The sequence below is a fragment of the Dreissena polymorpha genome, chromosome 14 (genome assembly GCF_020536995.1).
Source record: "Dreissena polymorpha isolate Duluth1 chromosome 14, UMN_Dpol_1.0, whole genome shotgun sequence".
In the NCBI taxonomy this organism is placed as follows: domain Eukaryota; kingdom Metazoa; phylum Mollusca; class Bivalvia; order Myida; family Dreissenidae; genus Dreissena; species Dreissena polymorpha.
In genome coordinates this window covers 14,939,013-14,961,018 of record NC_068368.1, presented here as the reverse complement: position 1 = coordinate 14,961,018, position 22,006 = coordinate 14,939,013, and the positions used below count along the sequence as shown (strand labels likewise).

General features: G+C 34.2%; 1 protein-coding gene across 1 annotated transcript; it reads right to left on the bottom strand.

Annotated features, from left to right (window-relative positions):
- Nucleotides 1–1,144: 1,144 nt before the first annotated feature.
- Nucleotides 1,145–9,842, bottom strand: LOC127857195 (BTB/POZ domain-containing protein KCTD9-like). The gene is made up of 6 exons (XM_052393611.1): nt 9,822–9,842; nt 8,545–8,640; nt 6,471–6,620; nt 5,464–5,569; nt 3,935–4,068; nt 1,145–3,245 (listed from the first exon to the last, which is right to left on the bottom strand). The coding sequence occupies exons 1-6, from the start codon at nt 9,840–9,842 to the stop codon at nt 3,129–3,131; spliced, it is 624 nt and encodes a 207-aa protein (XP_052249571.1). The 3' UTR covers nt 1,145–3,128.
- Between the last annotated feature and the right edge of the window lie 12,164 nt (nt 9,843–22,006).

Below are 22,006 nucleotides of genomic sequence, written 5' to 3'. Positions count from 1 at the left end.
AAATTCAACTGTACCTGTTTGGCATGTCTCCATTATGATTGGCTAAAGCAAATATGTGTATAAGATTAGTGTATAAGATTTAGCGCGATTGATTTGATAAGCCAAATATTAAAATGATTAAGAAAAAAATGACACCTTCAAATAGATGAAATAGACACAAGCTATTGCATTTTTATGGCTAAGTATTACAAAAAAAACTTGTATAACATCCAACTTGACAAACATCCAAGCAAACACTCACTTCAAGCAGGTGCACAACTTAAGTAACAAGAGTTCCACGGTCGGAGACATATGCCACCAAAACAGGGCTTTGAACTACTGACCCCAATTTCAATAGGGGTCATCTACTGTCCAAGGCCAAAGCACATGTGAAGTATCAAGCCAATCGGTCAATTTTCGTTGATAATTTAATGATCAGAGACAATTTTCACACTTATTGTGACAGTGACCTTGACCTTTGACCTAGTAACCCCAATTTCAATAGGGGTCATCTACTGTCCAATGCCAATGCACACGTGAAGTATCAAGCCAATCGGTCAATTTGTTGACCAGTTTTTGATCGGAAACGACATGGTCTACCAACAGACAGACCGACATCCAGCAAAACAATATACCCCTTCTTCTTCTCCGAAGGGCATAGTAATAATATTAAATGTAACATTAAAAGTTTGTCTTTTGCTTTTTCACAGTAACCTCACACATTGTCAAAAAGCTTCACGTCGTTTTAATAAAATTAAAAATAACATAAGTTTAAGGGCACAAAATTCTCGAAACAATAGTGTGGCATTTAGAAAAACAAGAGCACCGCCTTGCGGGTGCAGACCGCTCATCTATTTTCTTTTTAAAGGTGAAGGGACTCTCATTTTCAATCACAAAGGAGGGAGGAGTGGAGTGAAGAGGGGTGTATAACATGGGAATGTGGACATTTATTACATTTAAAAAAATGAAATTTGGGGTGGAGGTGGGGTGGGGGGGTATAGTGTGAGGGTGTGGTGGTCATTTGTGAGATGATCTTTAAAAAAAAAAAAAAAAAAAAAAAAAAAAAATAGGGGGGGGGGATTCGAGGGGGGGGGGGGAGGGGGGGAGGGGGGGAGGGGGGGAGGGCACGGGGGATGGTTTTGTCAAAGTATCAATCAAATCTAATCATAAATAAAGAAGTTATGGCAATTTAAGCAACATTTAATAATTTGACATTGACAGTCAAGGTCATTCAAAGGTCAAGGTAAAATTCAACTTGCCAGGTACAGTAACCTCATGATAGCATGAAAGTATTTGAAGTTTGAAAGCAATAGCCTTGATAGTTAAGAAGTAAAGTGGGTCAAAAAAGGGCCATAATTCCGTAAAAATGACAACTAGAGTTATGCAACTTGTCCTTTTACTGTACCCTTATGATAGTTTGCAAGTGTTCCAAGTATGAAAGCAATATCTATGATACTTTAGGGGTAAAGTGGACCAAAACACAAAACTTAACCAAATTTTCAATTTTCTAAGTATAAAGGGCCCATAATTCTGCCCAAATGCCAGTCAGAGTTACATAACTTTGCCTGCACAGTCCCCTTATGATAGTTAATAAGTGTTGCAAGTATGAAAGCAATAGCTTTGATACTGTAGGAATAAAGTGGACCTAAACACAAAACTTAACCAAATTTTCAATTTTCTAAGTATAAAAAGGGCCCATAATTCTGTCAAAATGCTAGTCAGAGTTACATTACTTTGCCTGCCCAGTCCCCTTATGATAGTTAGTAAGTGTTGCAAGTATGAAAGCAATAGCTTTGATACTTACGGAATAAAATGGACCTAAACACAAAACTTAACCAATATTTTCAATTTTCTAAGTATAAAAAGGGCACATAATTCTGTCAAAATGCACGCCAGAGTTATCTAACTTTGCCTGCCCAGTCCCCTCATGATAGTAAGTAAGTGTTCCAAGTTTGAATGCAATAGCATTGATACTTTCTGAGAAAAGTGGACCTAAACGCAAAACTTAACCAAAATTTTCAATTTTCTAAGTATAAAAAGGGCACATAATTCTGTCAAATTGCACGCCAGAGTTATTTAACTTTGCCTACCCAGTCCTCTCATGATGGTAAGTAAGTTTTTTTTCAAAAAATAGATGAGCTAACAAGAGCACCGCATAACGGGTGCCACGCTTGGCTGCGAAAGCTTGTCAGAATTTCTTTTTTTTTTTTTAGAGGTCACAGTGACCTTGACCTTTGACCTAGAGACCCAAAAATGGGTGTGGCGTGTAGAACTCATCAAGGTGTAGCTACATGTGAAGTTTCAAAGTTGTAGGTATAAGCACTTTCATTTTAGAGCCAATGTTCAAAACCTCAACAAAATGTTAAGGTTTTAGCACGATGCGGACGTCGGACGTCGGGCTGGCTATGACAATACCTCGGGTTTTCTCCAAAAACAGCCGAGCTAATAACGTACGGCACGTACTTTCAGAATTGTTCTCAGATTAGCATGTAAAGTTAATACAGGTTAATCAGGGATGACACTTTCCACTTTTAAAGATATTTTCGTTTTAAAAGAAGTCTCTTCCAAACAAACATCCAGTTTGGGCTAAAAGTATCATCCCTGATTAGCCTGATTTCACTGCACAGACTCATCTGGGATGACAATTTATGCACATTTGTTAAGCCCTGTTTTCCCACAAAACAAGATGCAAAGTATGCCACAAAACGATTCAGTATTGACATAGTGCTTAGAATAACTTGCTTATTATAAATTTCATTAAAGTTCACACAAATTAATTTATGAATACATTATCTGCTTATTAAAACATATCTACTTTATTAAACTTTCTTAGTTCATATTCATGTGTTGGTCTAAGATTGAAAAATAAATAAAATGAGCCTCGTTCAGGGAAAACAGGGCTTAAGGAATATGCATTAAGTGTCGTCCCACATTAGCCTGTGCAGTTCGCACAGACATGAATGGATACACTTTCCACTTTTATGTCATTTTTTGTTTGAAGAAAGTTTGTTCTAAACAAAAATCCAGTTTAGTCGGAAAGTTTCGTCCCTGATTTGCTTGTGGTACGACACTAAGCACATACATTAAGCCCCATTGTCCCAAAACAAGACTTATATTATGCAACAAAATCACACAATATAAGACTACATTCATCTGACAGCCTGCGCCATATGCAGGGGGTTCAACATCAGCTCAAACGCGGCCCCCTTCAGATTGGCGCCTCTCAGGTTGGCTTCTTGTAGATCACATCCCGAGAGGTTACAATTCTACAAGAATCAAGATCACAGAGTTAATCCTATACCACTCAGACACACAGATTGACGGTTGTGTGTTCCCTTTGAAAATCAAATTAAAGACCTTTTTTGCCAGATTCAAGTGTTTAAGGCTTTATTTCCAACCCTAAGATACTGATGAGTCTTAAAGGTTGACTAAAAGCCTACAGTTTGCTTTCCATGGTATCAACTTTTGTAAAATGATTGCAATCCATTCCCCTAAACCATGGGCTCCATGCAGAGCAAATAAAAATATGCCATGATAAAATACCCTTCTGGCCCCATTACAATGATAGGAAACATAACAATAATAGATCGTCCTGGGGCATAGTTGATACGGTCTCCGTCTAGCAACCACAAGGTCATGGCTTTGTTCTTAAGATTTCCCTAAAAGATACCAAGTATAAAATAATAAGCCTTGGACTTTTCATGCAATCCTGCTTAATTAAAAAGGTTTAAATTTATAACACAAAATGGACTAATCAGATCGCTTGACACAATTAAACTTCAGATTTCCATCTTTTAAATACTATTTACGTCAAAGACTACAGAAAAGCTAACAAATTTGTAGACATGTGGTCAGGATTTAGCTGGGCGATACTAATATCGTATAACCAATAGTTGTGTGTAACAAATAGTGATGTGTAACCAAAAGGGGCTTGTAACTAATAGATGCATGTAACCTCAAGGTCAGCTCCAGCTAAAACTGCTCCTCGAAGATCACAGTTCTGCAGGTTTGCGTTCTTCAGATTGGCCACACGTAGATTCACGCCGGCCATGTGACTTCCCTCCAGATTGACGCCTTTCATCATGGCCCCTACAACATGACCAGGAGCTGTATTTAACAAGACTATTGCCAAGCAATATAGTCCCCTACCGGCTCCACCATTGTCAGAAATTCCACTGTTGTCAGAATTGTTGTTGTTGCCATAGCAACCAGAATTTTTGACGTAGAAACAAAATGAAATGACGTGCATAATGTCCATATTGCCATCTATCCATGTTTCAAGTTTCATGAAAAAATATTAAGAACTTTTAAAGTTATCGCAGGATCCAGAAAAGTGTGACTGACTGACAGACTGACTGACAGATGGAGCGCAAACCATAAGTCCCCTCCGGTGAAACCGGTAGGGGACAATAAACATCTTATAATGAAGCCAGGTTTTCCTGTTTTAGACCAGAAACACACCTTACTTGGCAGAACTTTTATAAAAGTAAATGTTTAGAGCAAGTTTTATAAGATATAGAGATTCCATAAACAAATGTACATTTTCTTTAAGTTAAACTAATGACCGAAGTCTTATGAAGATTGGGTAAAAAATTAGGTCTCTAGAGTGTGCACAAGCTTCTTTCATCTGACCTTTCAAACTTAGCCATGATATAATTGGGACAGAATGTTCAGACCAAGTTTGATAATATTGAGAACAAATGAGGGTTCTAGAGTGTTTGAAGGCTTTCCTTTCATTTGACATAGTGACCTAATTTTTGACCCCACATGATCCAGTTTTGATTTTGGCCAATATTTTATTGAGAAAAATGTTCTGCCAAGTTGCATGAGGATTACCCAATAAAATAGGCCTATAAGGGGTTCACAAGCTTAATATTGAGGGCAAACAAATAACGACCAAGGACAAAGGCCGTGTACAAAGTCAAGTGTCTAACACTTGCAATGTAAATATGACGTATGCAACGGACACATAACGAATACATACGGAGTTGACCGATGTTTTGATGATCTTTATGATTCGTAAATATACAAGGATTCATCAAGTATGATAAAAACCTGAAGTTTCCGAAACTTATTGATGTTTGATACCAGAGGCAAAAAATGTTGGTCTAGGCTTCACAGCGTTTGGAAAATTGTATGAAATTTGGTTTATTGCGTTGAAACAAATTTTGATTATTATATTTATTCAATAATGCTCCAAATATTTGTTACGTTACAGACTTAAGAATAAAGAATATACTTAAACTAAGAAAAATACATCTAGTGTTGAATATAGAAAGGCTACAGCTGGGGATAATGTCCTTAACAGAATGTTCTACATGAAAAATGATGAAGATACAGGCAGTTTGCCAAGTTTGACTCGCAATAAAAGCATTCCAGAATATTTCAATCTGAAAAATATTCTTTATTCTAAGACTAAAGTTTAAGTATTATTTGGTGAATACGGGTCAAGGTGAGCTAAAAGCACGTTTTTGTTGTTGTTACCCTCCATATTCGCACGCTGTCCTGCAGGGTCTTCAAAGTTGCAGCTCTTTAATGATGTTCCATCCATGATTGCACATAACATCTTTACACCAAGAAGATTGGCAGACTGGTGAAGAGAAGTTACAACACAGCTTGCATGAACAGAATTATTTGGAATTATTTATTGCCAGTTGTAAAGATAAGAAAACATGGAGAACAGCTTAATAATTAATGAAAATTTCTCCTCTTAAGATAATTAGCTCTGTTACATGCATAGCTGTATGAGAATAAAGATTACTTAAATCCATCATATTATGAGCGTTTAACCATAATAATTCAATAATCATATTATGAGAAACCAGAATTTTAACATTAATCACATTATGTGAAACCTGTATATTTAAATCAATCACATTATGTGAAACCAGTATATTTAAATCAATCGTAAAGTGTAAAACCAGAATATTAAAATCAATCATATAATCTGAAACCAGAATATTAAAATCAATCATATAATGTGAAACCAGAATATTTAAATCAAGCATATCATGTGAAACCAGCATGTTTACATAAATCAGATCATGTGAAACCAGATTTTTAACATTAATCACATTATGTGAAACCAGAATATTGAAAGCAATAATAATATATCACATTTATCACATTATGAGAACAAAAAATCAGAACCAAGAAAACTTACACCCATCATATTTTATGGGAAGCAATAAAACTAATTGTATTACGAGACCTGAGACCATATTCACCAACAAAGTCTTACACTTTAGTCTAAGAGTGAAGAATATTCTTGAAAATGTAATATTCTTTAATGTTTAGTCAAACTAAGCATCTGACACCTCAAAGTAATGACACCTAACATTACATAGTTTTTTAGGAAGAGGCACATTAAAAAATTTGGATTTCTGGCATCTATTAAAACTATGAAGTAAGATTTCTTGGTTCTATGTCTATTCTTTATACTAAATACTAAAAATAGAACATGTAGGTGAATATGGACCAATAATACCTACATCAATCACAGCATGTGACAGATCAGCGCGCTCAAAGTTGCAGAACGACAAGTTTGCATTACTCAGATTTGCGTTCCTCAAGATTGCGTACTTGAAGTTTATGCCACGAAGATCAAGTTTTGAAAAATCTGCATTTGTGAAATTCACGCCCTGAAAAGAAAGTAAAGTCATTTTTGAAGGAATTGCGTTTTAAAGGGACCTTTTCAGATTTTGGTAAATTGATCAAATTTTATTGAGATTTGCAACTTTTTGTTGTAGTTAAAATATTTATGAGGAAACAGTAAAACTGAACATTTACCATGATCTAAAATATCCATTATATGCATCATTTGACGATTTTAAAACCTGAAAATGATAAAGCGTTGCAACGCAAAATGATTGAATAATTTGGAGAGTTCTGTTGTTGTCGTTATATTTTGTAACACTACGACTGGATTGCTTGTATAAAGTGTAAAATATGAGCATGGATTGCCAATTGATTTAAGGGTTACACTTTTACTCCATGGTCAGTGGTTCGAGCCCAATTGAGGGTTACTTTCTTTCTTTCTTTAGTTTTATTCCTGTTTTTTACTGGAGCTTTTTTTGATCCAATGTTTCTATTGACCAATATTAAGCATTTAATGACTAGCTTCAATACATGCCACAATCTGTCAATAGTCCTTTTAAGTAATCATTAAAATATAGAGAGTTGAGCGCAGATGCAATTGTTTTGCACTCAACCATATGTGTGTGAGTGTGTACCTGTGTTAGCTACATCTCAATAGAAACAGCAGATAAGTAAGTACATAACTTTTTGGGGGAAAATCTTCAATTTAACTTCTTAATTGAACTACGCCTATTGATGGACCGTATATTTGTTGTTTAATAACAATAAGTCATCGAAGCCATAATAAGAACACATTTTCAGACATAATATAGTTTATCATATTTTAAAACAACAACCAATCTCTATGATAAACTTAAGATCTATATTCCTACTAAAGCTGAAAGGGACAATTATCATATGACATTATATTTATGTGATCAAAATACACACTATTTTAGCATGCACAAGCAATGCAGTTATTTTTTTTAAACTATTGTCAAACGGCATGTTTTTAAATATACAATGTATTTATTATCTTGAAAGATCATATTCAGATTATATTTGTGACCATATAAAATAGAAATTCGCACACTTCCACAAATTATGTTGTATTTGACCATGTATATAAAATGATGATACCATTTTACACTAAAATCATGCAGATGTTTAAAATAGACACCCTGACAACTAAAATAAGTGTCAGACATTTTGTTCAACAACATGTCGGTAAATCTGCCACATCCAAATAATTAATTGATCTCACCAATCAAATCTAGCGCATTTTTGCAATCTGTCAAAGGTATTTCCCACCATATATTCAATAATATGAAAATAATCCTTTAACAATAAAATTGAAAACAAAACAAAACCGAACAACCATCTGTTTATATGCATTGTAAAAACAAAAGACTAATTATTTTATGTTAACTTATCATAAGTCAGCACATATATGTTATAATCATTTGGCTTTAAGTAAAGACTTACTGCAAACATCCACCATAGGAAGCTTGTTGTTTGTTTTTTATGAACCATATATAGCTGTCTTAAATTGGACATGTTATCAAAGCATATTCAGTGAAAGGACATTGTCACAGGTGACACAGGCAGGTAATGTCACACTAATACAACTTTTGGATTTATTTTAACCCTTTCCCAGTCAGAAGCGAAGTGAAAATTGCTATTTGCAAACATCATAAAACCAGAACAGGCTGCGAGGTACTTGCAGGCTGTTCTGATTTTTATGCTGTTTGCAAATAGCAATTTTCACTTTGCTTTTGAGTGGTTCAGGTTTTATGCTGTTCACTGTTCATCATTATCTAAAGGATGGAAATGTAGCCTTTAAAACTTGAATACAATAAGAAAGGTCTTATATTTCATATAACTTTCTAAGGGACTACATATAATATATCAATTGGACCAACTCCACATTTGTCGATCTTGTCTGTCAGTTTTTGGGAAGTCTGATAGGAAATAAACAAATAATATCACCTGACACCGAAGCTCTTTGTCAGTTGTTGAGCCCATGAGCTTCATAACAAACTCCCGCCTGGAGATAGGGGTGTAGTCATCGGCCGGTTGATCCTTCTACAAAATAAATCAGCGTTTTTTTTGTTGCTTTATAATATACAGCCTGTGCCTTATAGATTGGGGAAAAAAGAGCGATACACCATGAAATTGGGAAAAATGGGACACTATCAATATTATTATTATAAATAACAGTATTCCTGATGTTTATAAGTGCATGTTAAACCTCTTTTAAAATTTATACCCAAAAAGGGCTACAGAATAATATTTCTGTATAATAAACTCAATTAACCATTTATTAAGTTTAATGGAAATGCTTTGCATATTTTTGGGGAAATTTTGGTCCGATTTTTGACAAAAAATGTTACATTTTGGAATGGAGAAACAGCCTGAAAAAGGCTTATTTGGGGCAAAAATCACTGTAAATGTAGACAAAAAGTCAAGACAGGGTGGCCACATCATTAAAACCCTAAATCTGGCAAAACAGGGTTTCATGCATGAGTGTTAGGGTTAAATCCATGTGCGTTATGTGTCATCCCAGATTAGCCTGTTTCTGCCTAAAATGAATTTTTGTTTAGAAGAGACCTCTCTAACAAGAAAATCAAACAGCAGACTGAACAGGCTAATCTGGGACTCTAACAAGAAAATCAAACAGCAGACTGAACAGGCTAATCTGGGACTCTAACAAGAAAATCTAACAGCAGACTGAACAGGCTAATCTGGGACTCTAACAAGAAAATCTAACAGCAGACTGAACAGGCAAATCTGGGATTACACTTTTATGGCACATGCATCACACCCCATTTTCCCAGAATGAAACGCACTTTATATTTTTTGTAATGACAACACTATATATAACCTGCAAGAACTGACTATATATAACCTGCAAGAACTGACTATTATTTTATTTGTATTAAAATTTGATAAGATTCCTTATTATAATAATTGACAAATGAAATCCCAAACAATATGTAAACACTCAAAATAAATACAGGAATCTATTTATTTTGTTATTTCGCTAGTTTGACAGTAAATATGGAAAAGGCTACATGTAACACTGCTGGCAATTGTAACTGGTTGATTTTAATACCACATGTTTTCATCTATTGAAGTTCTGCATGGACTTGGAAATAGAATTACGAGTTTTGAAACCCCCAAAAGTTTTCCATGTTAATCCAAAAGGTTGAATAGGAAGCAAATCAAATTTGATTTAACATGTTTTCACATGCATGGTGACTGACATTATTAATAAACACCGGCATGTTTCCCTGTTTTAAAACATTTTTTTTGTATTGCATATATAACTATACAACCAATATTTTCATTTTTTAGTTGTACTTCTTCATACAAAACATGTGTATGATAGTCGATAGTTTATAGAAGACAAATTGTATTTATTTCTAGATTCTTTAAGGACATTGTCAAATGCCTCAGCATATTAAAATTTCCATTAACTTTTTAATGATTGCAAAAAAATGCCCTGCCTGATATAAACGTGTCAGATATATTTTTTTAAAATATAATTTATCACATCAACAGGGTTTTCAAATCATTCAATTTTAATGGTTGGTCATTTTTCTCAGAATCAACTATAAAGTAATCATTTTTGGTAAAATAGAAAACGATTCAACAAAACAAGCAATTTGAAACCAAGAAAATGTGATATATCATAGACATAAAGAGCAACACAAATAGCCAAAAACTTATTAATAAATATTAAACTAATGATGTCAAAATTAACACTTAAAATGTCAAACAACATATTTATTCCCCAAAAAACAAAACAGCGTCATAGATATTATCTTTTTTGTTTCTTTCAAATTGAGAATGTAGAGGTCAGATAAACAGAAAAACAGGCAGGTCTTGACGTTTTTTTTATTCTAACCCTCATCTAAAAATATAACTACACAACAATAGGGAAGTAATTTATTATTTTTAATATAGTTCATCCATTAACATTTGTAACACAAAAATGAGTATCTTATGAGCAATTTAGTACAGCAATTATTCAGTTATTGCAAGAAATAACTGTAACCTTATCATAGAAAAAAAGGAACTCATTATTATTGGACAATCAAAAAGCCATTACAAGAAGTGGCAGCCAATCAAACTGTCAATATTTATTACCTCACAGTATCTAAAATACAAAGACTAGACTCCTCATGTTATAATTACGTTGTAAATTGTAAGATGAGGACCGAGGAAGGAAAATGTAAGGCATTAGAGTTTAAATAGGGTATGAAAGACATTAGAATTTTAAATCACTTTAATTTTTCAGCAGTGAAAGGGTTAACGAAGATCTTAGAATATCTAATGATAACATAAACATAGGGTGGAAAAGATATTAGAATGTTTAAGAAATTTATTTTCAGCTGTGCATAGGGAACCAAATATGTTCAGAATTGCTATAGAAAAAAATGAGTTTTGTGTCAATAACTTTGGCATAAAGATATATTTCATCAAACACAGGTCTTTGTGATCAATCAACTAAACCACAATATTTTACAGACCTTGCTTCAAAGAGTCATCATGGCATTTCTTGCATATGGTCCAAAATTATGAATATATAAAATAGATATCTTCACAGTATTTTTTCCATACAGGACAATACACAATTAATGTTTTTTTATAAATGTAACATTAATTGTACTTTTAACAATAAAGTATATATTGCTTTTCTTAATGTTTTTAACAGTTTCACGCTAAAAGCCTTTATGATGCATGTAAACCCTTTCCCCCATAAGAAGCAAAGTGAAAATTGCTATGTGCAAACAGCATAAAACCAGAACAGCTTGTGAGTAACTCGCAGTCTGTTCAGGTTTTATGCTGTTTGCTGCTCATCTGTCTCTAAGGGTTGGATATGAAGCCTTTACAAGAGCTGTGTTTGTGAAACAAAATGCCCCCTACTGTGCCGTTTTGAAGACATACATTTGACCTTTGACCTTGAAGGATGACCTTGACCTTGATCTTTCACCACTCAAATGTGCAGCCCCATGAGATACACATGCATGCCAAATATCAAGTTGCTATCTTCAATATTGCAAAAGTTATGACCAAGGTTAAGTTTTGGGACAGAATGACAGACAGACAGAGAGGCCAAAAACAATATACCCCCTATATTTCGATCCGGGGGCATAATACTTGAATCTAGTAAGAAAGGTCTTAATTGAATGTAACTGTCTGAGGCCTGACTACAAATGCGCCAAAATACATATCTAAGTGGTAAATGGTTAAATATTAAGACAATAAAGTTAAAATATCTCACGCCAGTAAAAACCAATAATAACCTTTGCAATTCTCATAATGACTCATCATTTTTACATTATTCCAGAATATAAACAAGTTCTTATTGGAGCCTTGTTCTGACTCGCTTTGTGCATATGCACTTTCAGCTTTAAGGAATTTTGTGTAAAAAAGAATATGTTCAAAATGAAAATCCATTTTCGGGTTAAAGTGTCTTCCACTAGTTGTATGTCATAACTTTTGAAAGAATCTTCATCTTCTTTGAGTTTGTTTGTGACAAAAAAATTACAGTCCACTCTCGTTATCTCGAAGTCGGCGGGAACAAGAAAAAATATCGAGATAACGAGAGTTCGAGATATCCGATAAGGCGTTTTCAAAGAAAAAATGAGACGAAAAATTACCTTGTTTTTAACATCTAAATACCTGCTAAGTGGTCTAACTAAAGCCGTTACCGTGTGCCATAATACTCTCTACCTGATATATACGCGTTTTACGAGGCACGATTAATTTTGCTATTTAAATGCTTAAAATCACTTTTTAAGTATTACAGAATTGCATGAACACATGCGGTTATAATTGTTCTAAACGGTCGAGTAAACATCCAGTAATGTTGCTATTTAAAGTTATGATGCAATAGACTTCCAATCAAGACGGGGGGTTTTCCATCTGAACATGCGTAAATCACATTCCGGAATACTGAACCTACATGTACATTTTGTATTTTGAAATGCAAAGTTCAATCGATTATTAGTCTATCGGCCTTTCGGCAGGCTGTGTATTAATTGCAGTTAATTGATATTAAAGTGACAGGCCTTACTCAATTGATAATGGCTGACGACATTTCACACGTGTGATCATTGATGCAATTAACGGATCAATTTCCTACCGCACAGTATCGGGAGCAGCTGGGCGAAGTGTGACAGTGAATATCAAAGAAAAAATTTCTCACTATTTGCCGACACTGGGACAGTTATTCGCACTTCGAGATAAACGACATTAAATACATGTAAAATTGGGAATCGGGACAAATTTTATATCGATATATCGAATTATTCGACATAACGAAAATCGAGATATGCGATGTTTATTGATATAGATAAAGAAGTAAAAAAGTTGGGACATTGCGCTTACTTCGACATATCGAGAATATCGAGATATCCGATGTCGAGATAACGAGAGTGGACTGTATATTTTAGCAGCAGTGTGTTTCCAATCTCAATATAAAGAAGTGAAACTCCAGCTGCTGGAGCAGTATTGAATTTTCATTAAAAACAATTAGTTGGTCCTTTATTTAAGGCAAGTGACCGATTGCCCAACAGTACAAAACAGCACAATACAGCACAATACAAACCAACATAAACACAAAATATGAATAAGCTGGGGTCACCGCCTTGGAACGGTCAATGCAAAGCATCAAGCCCTATTTGGCTCACCTGAGATGTCTGTTTTGCAACTACCGGTATTAAGACATTTTCCAATATCAATTTGTTCTTTACCCTGGTATCAAGGAACAAAGGATCTTTGCAAGGTATGAAGATTGAACACACTAATATGTATCCATAGGACACAGATCCCTCCACATAATCTGTTTTTGTCAGAAAATTGCACTTAAATCAGAAAAAAATGAACCATAATATGGAGGTACGCGAGTTTAGTCTAAACCTATTTAATGTAGCGAATGATGGCATAGAAAGCCTAAGGCTTGGTTTGAAACGCTCTCGAGGCAATACACAGATTAATAAGTTTATTAGATGGCAGTAATTCTATTTGAGTTACAGTTAAAACTAATTTTTTGCTTAAAAAAGAGGATCATAACTGTAGTAGTGAAGAAAACATTCTAAAACACTACATTTGCTGCAGTTGGAATAAATAAACATCTTGGCATAAACTTTGTTTTGTCAACAATACACTATATGAAGTTTTACAGGACTGGGTGAGTCACGTAAAATATCGAATATGAAATATATTTTTTATAAACAACTGTAGCAAGATGAGTGCAGATAATTGGTCAGTAACCACATTTTATATTTACTCTTTTGACCTGTTAATTCGTTTCAGCTCAAGTCAACAGTGAAAAATGCCCATAATATCACGTTAATAAAAGTCACACATTTTGCCTTCCACAGAAGGACTGCTATAAAGAATTAAGATACACTAACATAGATTTGATCGACATGTCAACATCATATGTGAAAAAAACCTGACTCAGATCATCCAACACTAGTTCAAGTTGCTAACAGCAGCTTTGCACAATTTAAAATGCACAAAATATGAGTCAACAGTATCAGGTATCATTTTCAGCAACAATGCACTTTGTTCTATGCCATTTAAGTGGATGAGGGCGCAAAATTTCCGTTATTCAGATGCATTCAATTAGAATTGTCCATAAATGTTTTCACTTATCCTCTAACAAGTGACAATAACACATCTTATGAACTACGATATTAACTGTTTTTGAAGCAACAATGTCTTGCATTCTGGTACAGACTGTCTAGACACAAACATACCTATGCTATTCAATATTGTTTTACACACGGTAATTATTTTTGGATTGTCCTGTGCTACTCTCCATAAAGGAGAGTAATTATTGGAGTCTATTACATGCGCCATTACTACCCCTATTCCCTATTGATTGGTGCCTTTGATGCGACTCTGTATTTCGTTCTTTATGTTCATTTCAAATTATTGAAGATAGCAACTTGATATTTGGCATGCATGTGTATCTCATGAAGCTGCACATTTGAGTGGTGGATGTTCAAGGTCAAGGTCATCCTTCAAGGTCAAAGGTCAAAAAAATAAATATTTTTTTGTATTATTCAAAGGGGTGCAAAAGGGGGCATTGTGTTTCTGACGAACACATCTCTTGTTCTCAACTATTTTCTTTGATTGTCGCTTTGTATCCGAGGCATTGGCTTCTAATTCAATGTGACATATAAGTGTATGGTTGGAGATATCTTTCGCAGATATTTAGGATTCAATAATCTGCAGATTTGGCCGAAGAATGTTAGTTTTCTTATTTCCAGTTCATTCACTATCACAGGCCTGATATTAAGGGCTGAAGGCCAGGCCTGAAAAACTTTGGCCGGGGGTTTGGGGTCCGCCTAGGTCCCCAAGGGGGTCCAGGGGCAACGCCCTGGTAGGGGGGCAAGGGGGGCGAAGCCCCCCGGACGAAAATGATTTTGAGCATTCTAAAACCTATTTGTCAGGCTCTCAGAAAGCCTTTAGGCTCTGAATGATTAATCTATTTTATACTGAAAATCAATGCTGTCTGACACATATCTTACATCTCTGGCACATAACTGCTTTTGGGTGTTGGGGGCTCTGTTTCTGATAAAAATAAATTCAGTATCATTTTCTCATTACAATAAACAGAAATCATTTACTTCTGATCAAAAAATGATTTGTTTTAAGACAATGCACTTAATCTAAATTTTATAAACATTCATGTTCCTTGCACTCAAAAAAACTAAACTATCATAATTAAGTCATACAAGTAACACATTGTCAAGTTATTCAAGTATATTTCAAACTAACAGCATAAAAAGTTAAGATTCACAATGACACATATAATTCAATATACGACTAGTTAAAACAGTTTCATTTGTTGAAATATAGCTGCACAAAGTTTACTTATAATTTGACTACCTAGGTAAGAGTTGAAGCAGAGCTACATAATGAGTGCAATTCAATGCATGACTAGTTAAAAGAGCTGAAGGCTCATTATTTCAATATATGACTAATACAAAATTGAGGTACATCATTTCCTTTAAAAAATAAATATGCAAGCAATTTCAATATTTAAGTGCATATACTTGTAGTATTAATATTTGAGCTACTTTGATATGTTTCATTAAAAGTCTTGTTAAAAAGAGTCAAAGTAAATTGAACGCTCTTTCAAAACAAAACGAAATAGTTAAACCCATTGACTTTTTTTGAAATGTACAAGGGTTATGTACACTGCATTCATTGATTGCACATAGTTGTAATTCAAAGCAACACTAGTCAAAAGAGTTGAACGCTTGTGATATCAAGAAATGACTTTCAGTTGTTAACAAGAAGACAAGGAACATTTGAGTATTTCAATACAAAACAACAACAGTTAAAACAATTGATAAACTTGTAACATTTATTTTGTCCTTACATGTAGGTTATGTACACAAGATAACTACATCGATAGCACATTGATCTAATTAAATGAATGACTATTCCAGAGGCTGAACACTTCCAACACTTGCGTTATCAATAAATGACTAGATAAAGAATAAAGGAACATCTAATTATTTCAATATTTAACAACAATTGTTCAAACACTTGATAAACTTGTAACTAACTAACTAACTAAGGTGATGTACACTTTATACATTGATAGCATCAATCTCAAACCAATGGCAAACTAATTGCATCTTGAAATCATATGATGCCTTTGAAAAATGAGTTTGATTACTTAATCTTTCTATTTGTTTATATCAAATGGCTTTTTCTGATGTTCATTCCTTGTTCCCACCAGTCTGTACACTGTCAAGTTTGTCAACATGGTCTTGCCTCTGTCTTTTAGCTAGGTGGCTGATCATATCCATGGCTGTTCTTTTGGAGGGTGGCTTTTGTGTGTTAATGGTCAGTTCTTTGCTGACCTGGTCTTTCTCCTGTTTCTTCCTCTTAATAATGTGACGGTATTCTCCACTGGCGTTTGTAATGTTCTGCACCATTTTAGCCTGGACTGGACTATACAGTACATCTGCTCTGGCAAAATACTTCACTGCTGATTGGCCCGATGCTTTTAATAAGGCAAATATACATAAAACTATTATGAATGATATTATAACATCAGATGTGGTAATTTAAACGTTTAGAATTGTCTGCTTAAAAGTCAGATATTTTTTAAGAAATAAAATATCCACTAATTTCTTTTAAATAAAGCTTCAAATAAATACGAATTTGTTTCTAGACATTTATAGAAGAATAAAATATCCACTAAAATTCTTGTAAGTAAATAAGAGGTGTAAACAAATATTACAGAGCATACACAGACAGTGGCAACTATGTTAAGCAGATGCAAAAAAAATCACGGATCCATTAAAAATAAAAATTTTCCATTAAATGGAAAAATTGGGCATGACTTCCCCTTCTAATCTGTGTTTTTATCGGTGACACTTTTTGCTGTTGGGCTCATAATTTCTGGACAAATGGTTTAAATAGGACCAGTCCCAATCAGCATCAAAGTGCATGGCCAGCAAAGCAGGGAAAAGGCAGAGAAAAGGAAGAGGATGGGACTGCAGCCATGACATTCATGACGTGACATTATATTTCTTAAAATATTAAACGCTCTCAAAAATATAATAGCATTATCAATTCAAACTTTCACGAGTCAATCATGAAACTTTAAATGATCGTGACATGTCATTTCTGAATAATGTAGGCATATTCGCCATGGATGCTTGTTTCTGTCTAAGACAGAAACAAAACTCTTCCTGCTACATAGATAATATTAATTTTAACAAACTTACCTGAAGAAATAATGCGATTGAAGATACAATTTGCTGCTGCTCGTTTAGTTCGCCAAAATTCAAAATTTTCCGTAAAATTTTCTTCATGCATCTGAGTTACTTGAAAGCCTGAAAAACTAACATGACGTCATAAGCGTTTATCGGCCATTGATCGGTGCGGTATATTTACCGGCTACCGGTCCAGATTCTCCAAGGTATCTCCGAAAACCCTTGTCGTAAAAAGGTAGCTCGCCCCCCCCCCCCTTCTCCAAAATTTCTCAACGGATTTGCGTGAATCTCAAAATCGGTTCTGAGCAAATTTAAAAACCGGAAATCCGGCCCAGGCCGGAAAATTATCAGGCCTGCTATCAGAACGGTATTAGCGGTTGACATGCAATAATCTGTTGAGAAGTTTCTGTCATACCCTTGCATGTGCTTCAGGTGAAAGTTCTGTGCAATAGAAAGTTGTACAAGATCACTTTGCGTGTTGTTGTTCCATACATAAAGCTCACAGCCATATACATGTCTGCACTTGATCCAATAGCTTCCCCATGTACAGTCGAGGTTTACATTTTTGCAAATTGCCATGCAGCTTAAAATTTTGTTACTTTGTTATTATTTAGCAGTTATTGATTGAGGTATACTGGTTGGAAATATATTCTCAACAATATATTGGATATTTATTCTATACGAAATATAATGTTCACAGAAACTCTTTATTCTTTTAAGTAATGCTATTATTTGTTTACAAAATACATGATACAGAAATAATACTAAAATTGCTGTAGTATTGTAACACCATGCTCTAATTCACAGCAACACAATCCCAAGACATGTGTAATCATCTGAATAAAAAATCATTATTTTTCAAAGATACAGGAAAAATTACACTATGCACTTTGAACACCAGGATAAAGTTGTTCTCATCAAGTCCCACAATGATGGAGTCAGAATGTCTGTTGAAGCAGACTGAGTATGGGATCTCAACTCCATCCACCTGTGTAGCAAGTGTAGCCAGCTTCCTTCTGCCCTCAGTGTCCGTCTGTATGATAGTGCCGGACACGCCTCCACATACCAGCACATGACCAGCAGGTGTCACATGTAGGCCACGTAGGGATTTTAGTGCAGGGTCAGTGAAGGTGGCCAGGACTGAACCATCCCTGGCCAGGGTGAGGAGCTTGTTATCGGAGTTATTAGTGATGTAATGGGACAAACAGCACACTTCCAAACTGCAAAATAGAGTATCATCAAGATATTGAATTATATGTATAGTAGTTCATAACAAATCACATTGAAACTGTATTAATAATGTGTTGTTAAATACCATCACAACAAATTATTAAAATCTGTATAAAATCTAATTATAAAAATATTTAGGTTTGACAGGAAATTTTGTTTCCAGTGTTAAGTTTTCTCTTAATGTTTGACATGTTTGTATGTGTCTATAGTGTCTGAAGAATTAAAATCTTTGGACACAAAAACATAGAAGGAAATAACTAAGCTTCAACATGCACTGGCATTTGTCAGGTGGTGTAACTTTATGCAATAATAATATATTATCTATACACGTAAACATGATTTAAATGTTATTGACACATATTGAAATATTTTGTATGGCAATTAATCATACAAACAATTGAAACATTGTATTTAGTTGCAACTCCAGTTACAAAAGTCAGTTGTTAAAACTACATGTTAATACACATTTATTGAAAATTGTTAATACACAAACACTGAAAACCCCAGGTAACAAACAGTTATTGAAAATAAGTTTACTGTGAAACCAATATAATTAAAAATACAATACTTCTCATTAATGTTTCTAGTTTCTTTTCAACCACAAAATCAAATGTACATTGTTTTAGGTCCAAATTCTTACATCAAACATTATAAAAAAACACACCAATTTATGATAGAAACAATATGGCCCATTATATTAATCCATTTAATTAAATGTTATTTGTTTTTTAAGAATTCACAATATTTATGGCATGCAAGGAACACCTCAGGAAACCTGAAATGCTGTGAAAAGAGGGATGTGTATGAAAAAGTTGCCTATAGATTTGTTGAATTTTGGTAGGGTAAGTAAATCCAGTTCTATAATTGTTTAAAGGCATTTTTGAATTAAAATATATTTTGGTATATGCAAAGGAGGTATTTCCATGTATGTTACTAAAATCATGATTACTATTATTCAGGATTTATTGAAATATGGCTATTTAAAGTCGACGATGCAGGGCTTTGTCCCATATTTAGCTTTTTATTACAAATTTCTTTTAAGGTATGCCAGTGAAAAAGTTTTTGCACCGACAATTATATCAATCAATGTCCCCGAGTAAAATATCCGCCAGGGTTTCTTAAAAAAATTGGTATCGGTGGAAAAATTTGACTTTACATTCAACATGTTGATGAAACAAGAGCTGTCAGAGGACAGCGTGCTCAACTATTCGAGTGCTTGACAGTATAACGTAAGCCATCATGGGGAAATGGTTCATATTTAATAATTCATTAGACATTCTTTCAAAAATAAAAAGGAAAACAAATATTTAATTTTTTTTTGGGGGGGGGTAGGGGGGGTTGAGAGTGGGGGTATAATGTCGGGTGTGGTCATTCATTTATTAGACGATCTTTCAAAATAAAAAAATGATTTTTTTTTTTTTTTTTTTTCTTTTTTTTGGGGGGGGGGGTAGGGGGGAGGGGTTGAGAGGGGGGTTTAATGATCATTTATTAGATGATCTTTCAAAAATAAAAAAAGGATTTATTTTTTTTATTTTCGGGGGTGGGTGGGGGAGCAGGGATTCTGGGATGGGGCGTGGGGTTTTGTTTGGGTGGAATCCATTGTGGTATTCAGGTAAGTGTTGTTTTGTCAAAGTATTAATAAAATCTGATCATAAATAAAGAAGTTATGGCAATTTAAGCAAAATGTTCAATTATCTAAGTATAAAAGAGGCCAAAAATCTTAAAAAATGCTTGATACCGTTCTGCTCTTGTTTATAGGTTGGGGTCATGTTGGTAAACAAGTATGCAAAATATAAAAGCAATATGTCAAGGGACATAGGAAATATTTGGGGTAGTACGCAAACTTTAACATAGATTTATCAATAATATGCATATTCTAAGTATAAAAGGGGCAATAATTCTGTCAAAATGCTTGATAGAGTTGTCTGCTCCTTTTTATAGGTTGGGGTCATGTTGGTAAAGAAGTATGCAAAATATGAAAGCATATGTCGAGGGACATTGAAAATAATTGGGGTAGTACGCAAACTTTAACATTTGCACGCTAATGGAAACACCAACGCCAACGGGAACTCCAACGCCGACGCCGGGGTGAGTAGAATAGCTCCACTATATATATTTCATATATAATAGTCGAGCTAAAAATGATATGACCTGGTGCAGTTCAAAAGATGTCAATATATGACAGGAGTGCAGTTTGTTTATGAACTTAAATGCTCACTATTTCAGCTGATTAATGCGCTTTGCATGCTTGTTCCTTGCACTGAATCTTTTCATACTTACTATTGGTTACTGTTTCAAATAATTGTGGAGTAAATGATACTCTAACGTCGAAACCCACAAGTATATTTTAACCTCGTATGAGCAATTTTTTACGGAATGAACCTCATTTTGTCAAGTTGTACAGAAGACCGGACATAAAGAACTCCCTACGGTAGCTCTGGTATGTACGGACAGACAGACAGACACTTACAGAGACAGACACAGAATAGAGAAGCAGAGTGAGAGAGATTCACGACATGTATGCGAGAGCCGTTAGTTAATAATCTACCTTTAGTGGGTTTCGGGACTTGCAAATAAACTGTATGTCGTACTTAATATTCAATACGATAAATACCCTTTATCCATGACGTAAAACTTTAAATGACTTGTAAAGTAAACACATACTATGACGTCATTTAATGAGTATAGTGATAAAAGACCAGAGCTATATAATTTAAATGCAATCTTGACGATTAATCTCAATATGCATTTTACGTATCTCAATATGCGTTTTACGGAAGTACGTCCTAGTTTTAAATGTTATATTTGCTGAAATCTGGCTGAATATATTCCTTCAGGCTTTGGGCTTCAGCAGATGAGAACTGCGTGTTTTCTATGCAAATACACATAAGAAGAAGGCGTGAATTGGGTTTTGAAAATAAAGTTTACAGTTGCATATATCATTACCAAAAGAACGAAAAGAAACAGAAAAAAAACACCGTGAATTGTCGGGGATGTTTGCAAATTATTCAACTTAAGCCATGTATCATAGATCCAAATTTTGTTCAGATTTATGAAAGTCTACCCATAATTGGAACTATAGCCAGAAAATATAATAAATGTTAGATTGCCTAACTGACGTATATTTTTACCTGTTTGAATCAATTGCTTTACAATTACAATTATTTTCAAACAATTAAAAAAAGATACAAATAAGCTAGAAATTAACTAAGCTTCAGAACAGATATTATTATGAAAACCTCAAAGTTCAATAAAATCGCTCTAAATGCATCAGAGTGGACATAAATCACTGTTATATGAGCTTTTAAGTTTAAAAAACTGCACTCCTGTCATATCTTGACATCTTTTTTTGAACTGCACCAGGTCTATCATTTTTTACATCACCTGTTGAATGTTTAATCAAATTTTTTCCACCAATACAAATTTGTGTAAGAAACACTGGCGATATGTTACTCGGGGAC

Excerpts from the sequence above, each read along its gene's own strand:
- LOC127857195 (XM_052393611.1), bottom strand. The coding sequence starts at position 9,842 with ATGCCGGTGTTTATTAATAAT. Across the intron at positions 5,570-6,470 it reads TGTCACATGCTGTGATTGAT|TCTGCCAATCTTCTTGGTGT; the intron begins GTAGGTATTATT and ends TCTCTTCACCAG. Across the intron at positions 4,069-5,463 it reads ACAGCGTGCGAATATGGAGG|GGGCCATGATGAAAGGCGTC; the intron begins GTAACAACAACA and ends GTCATGTTGTAG.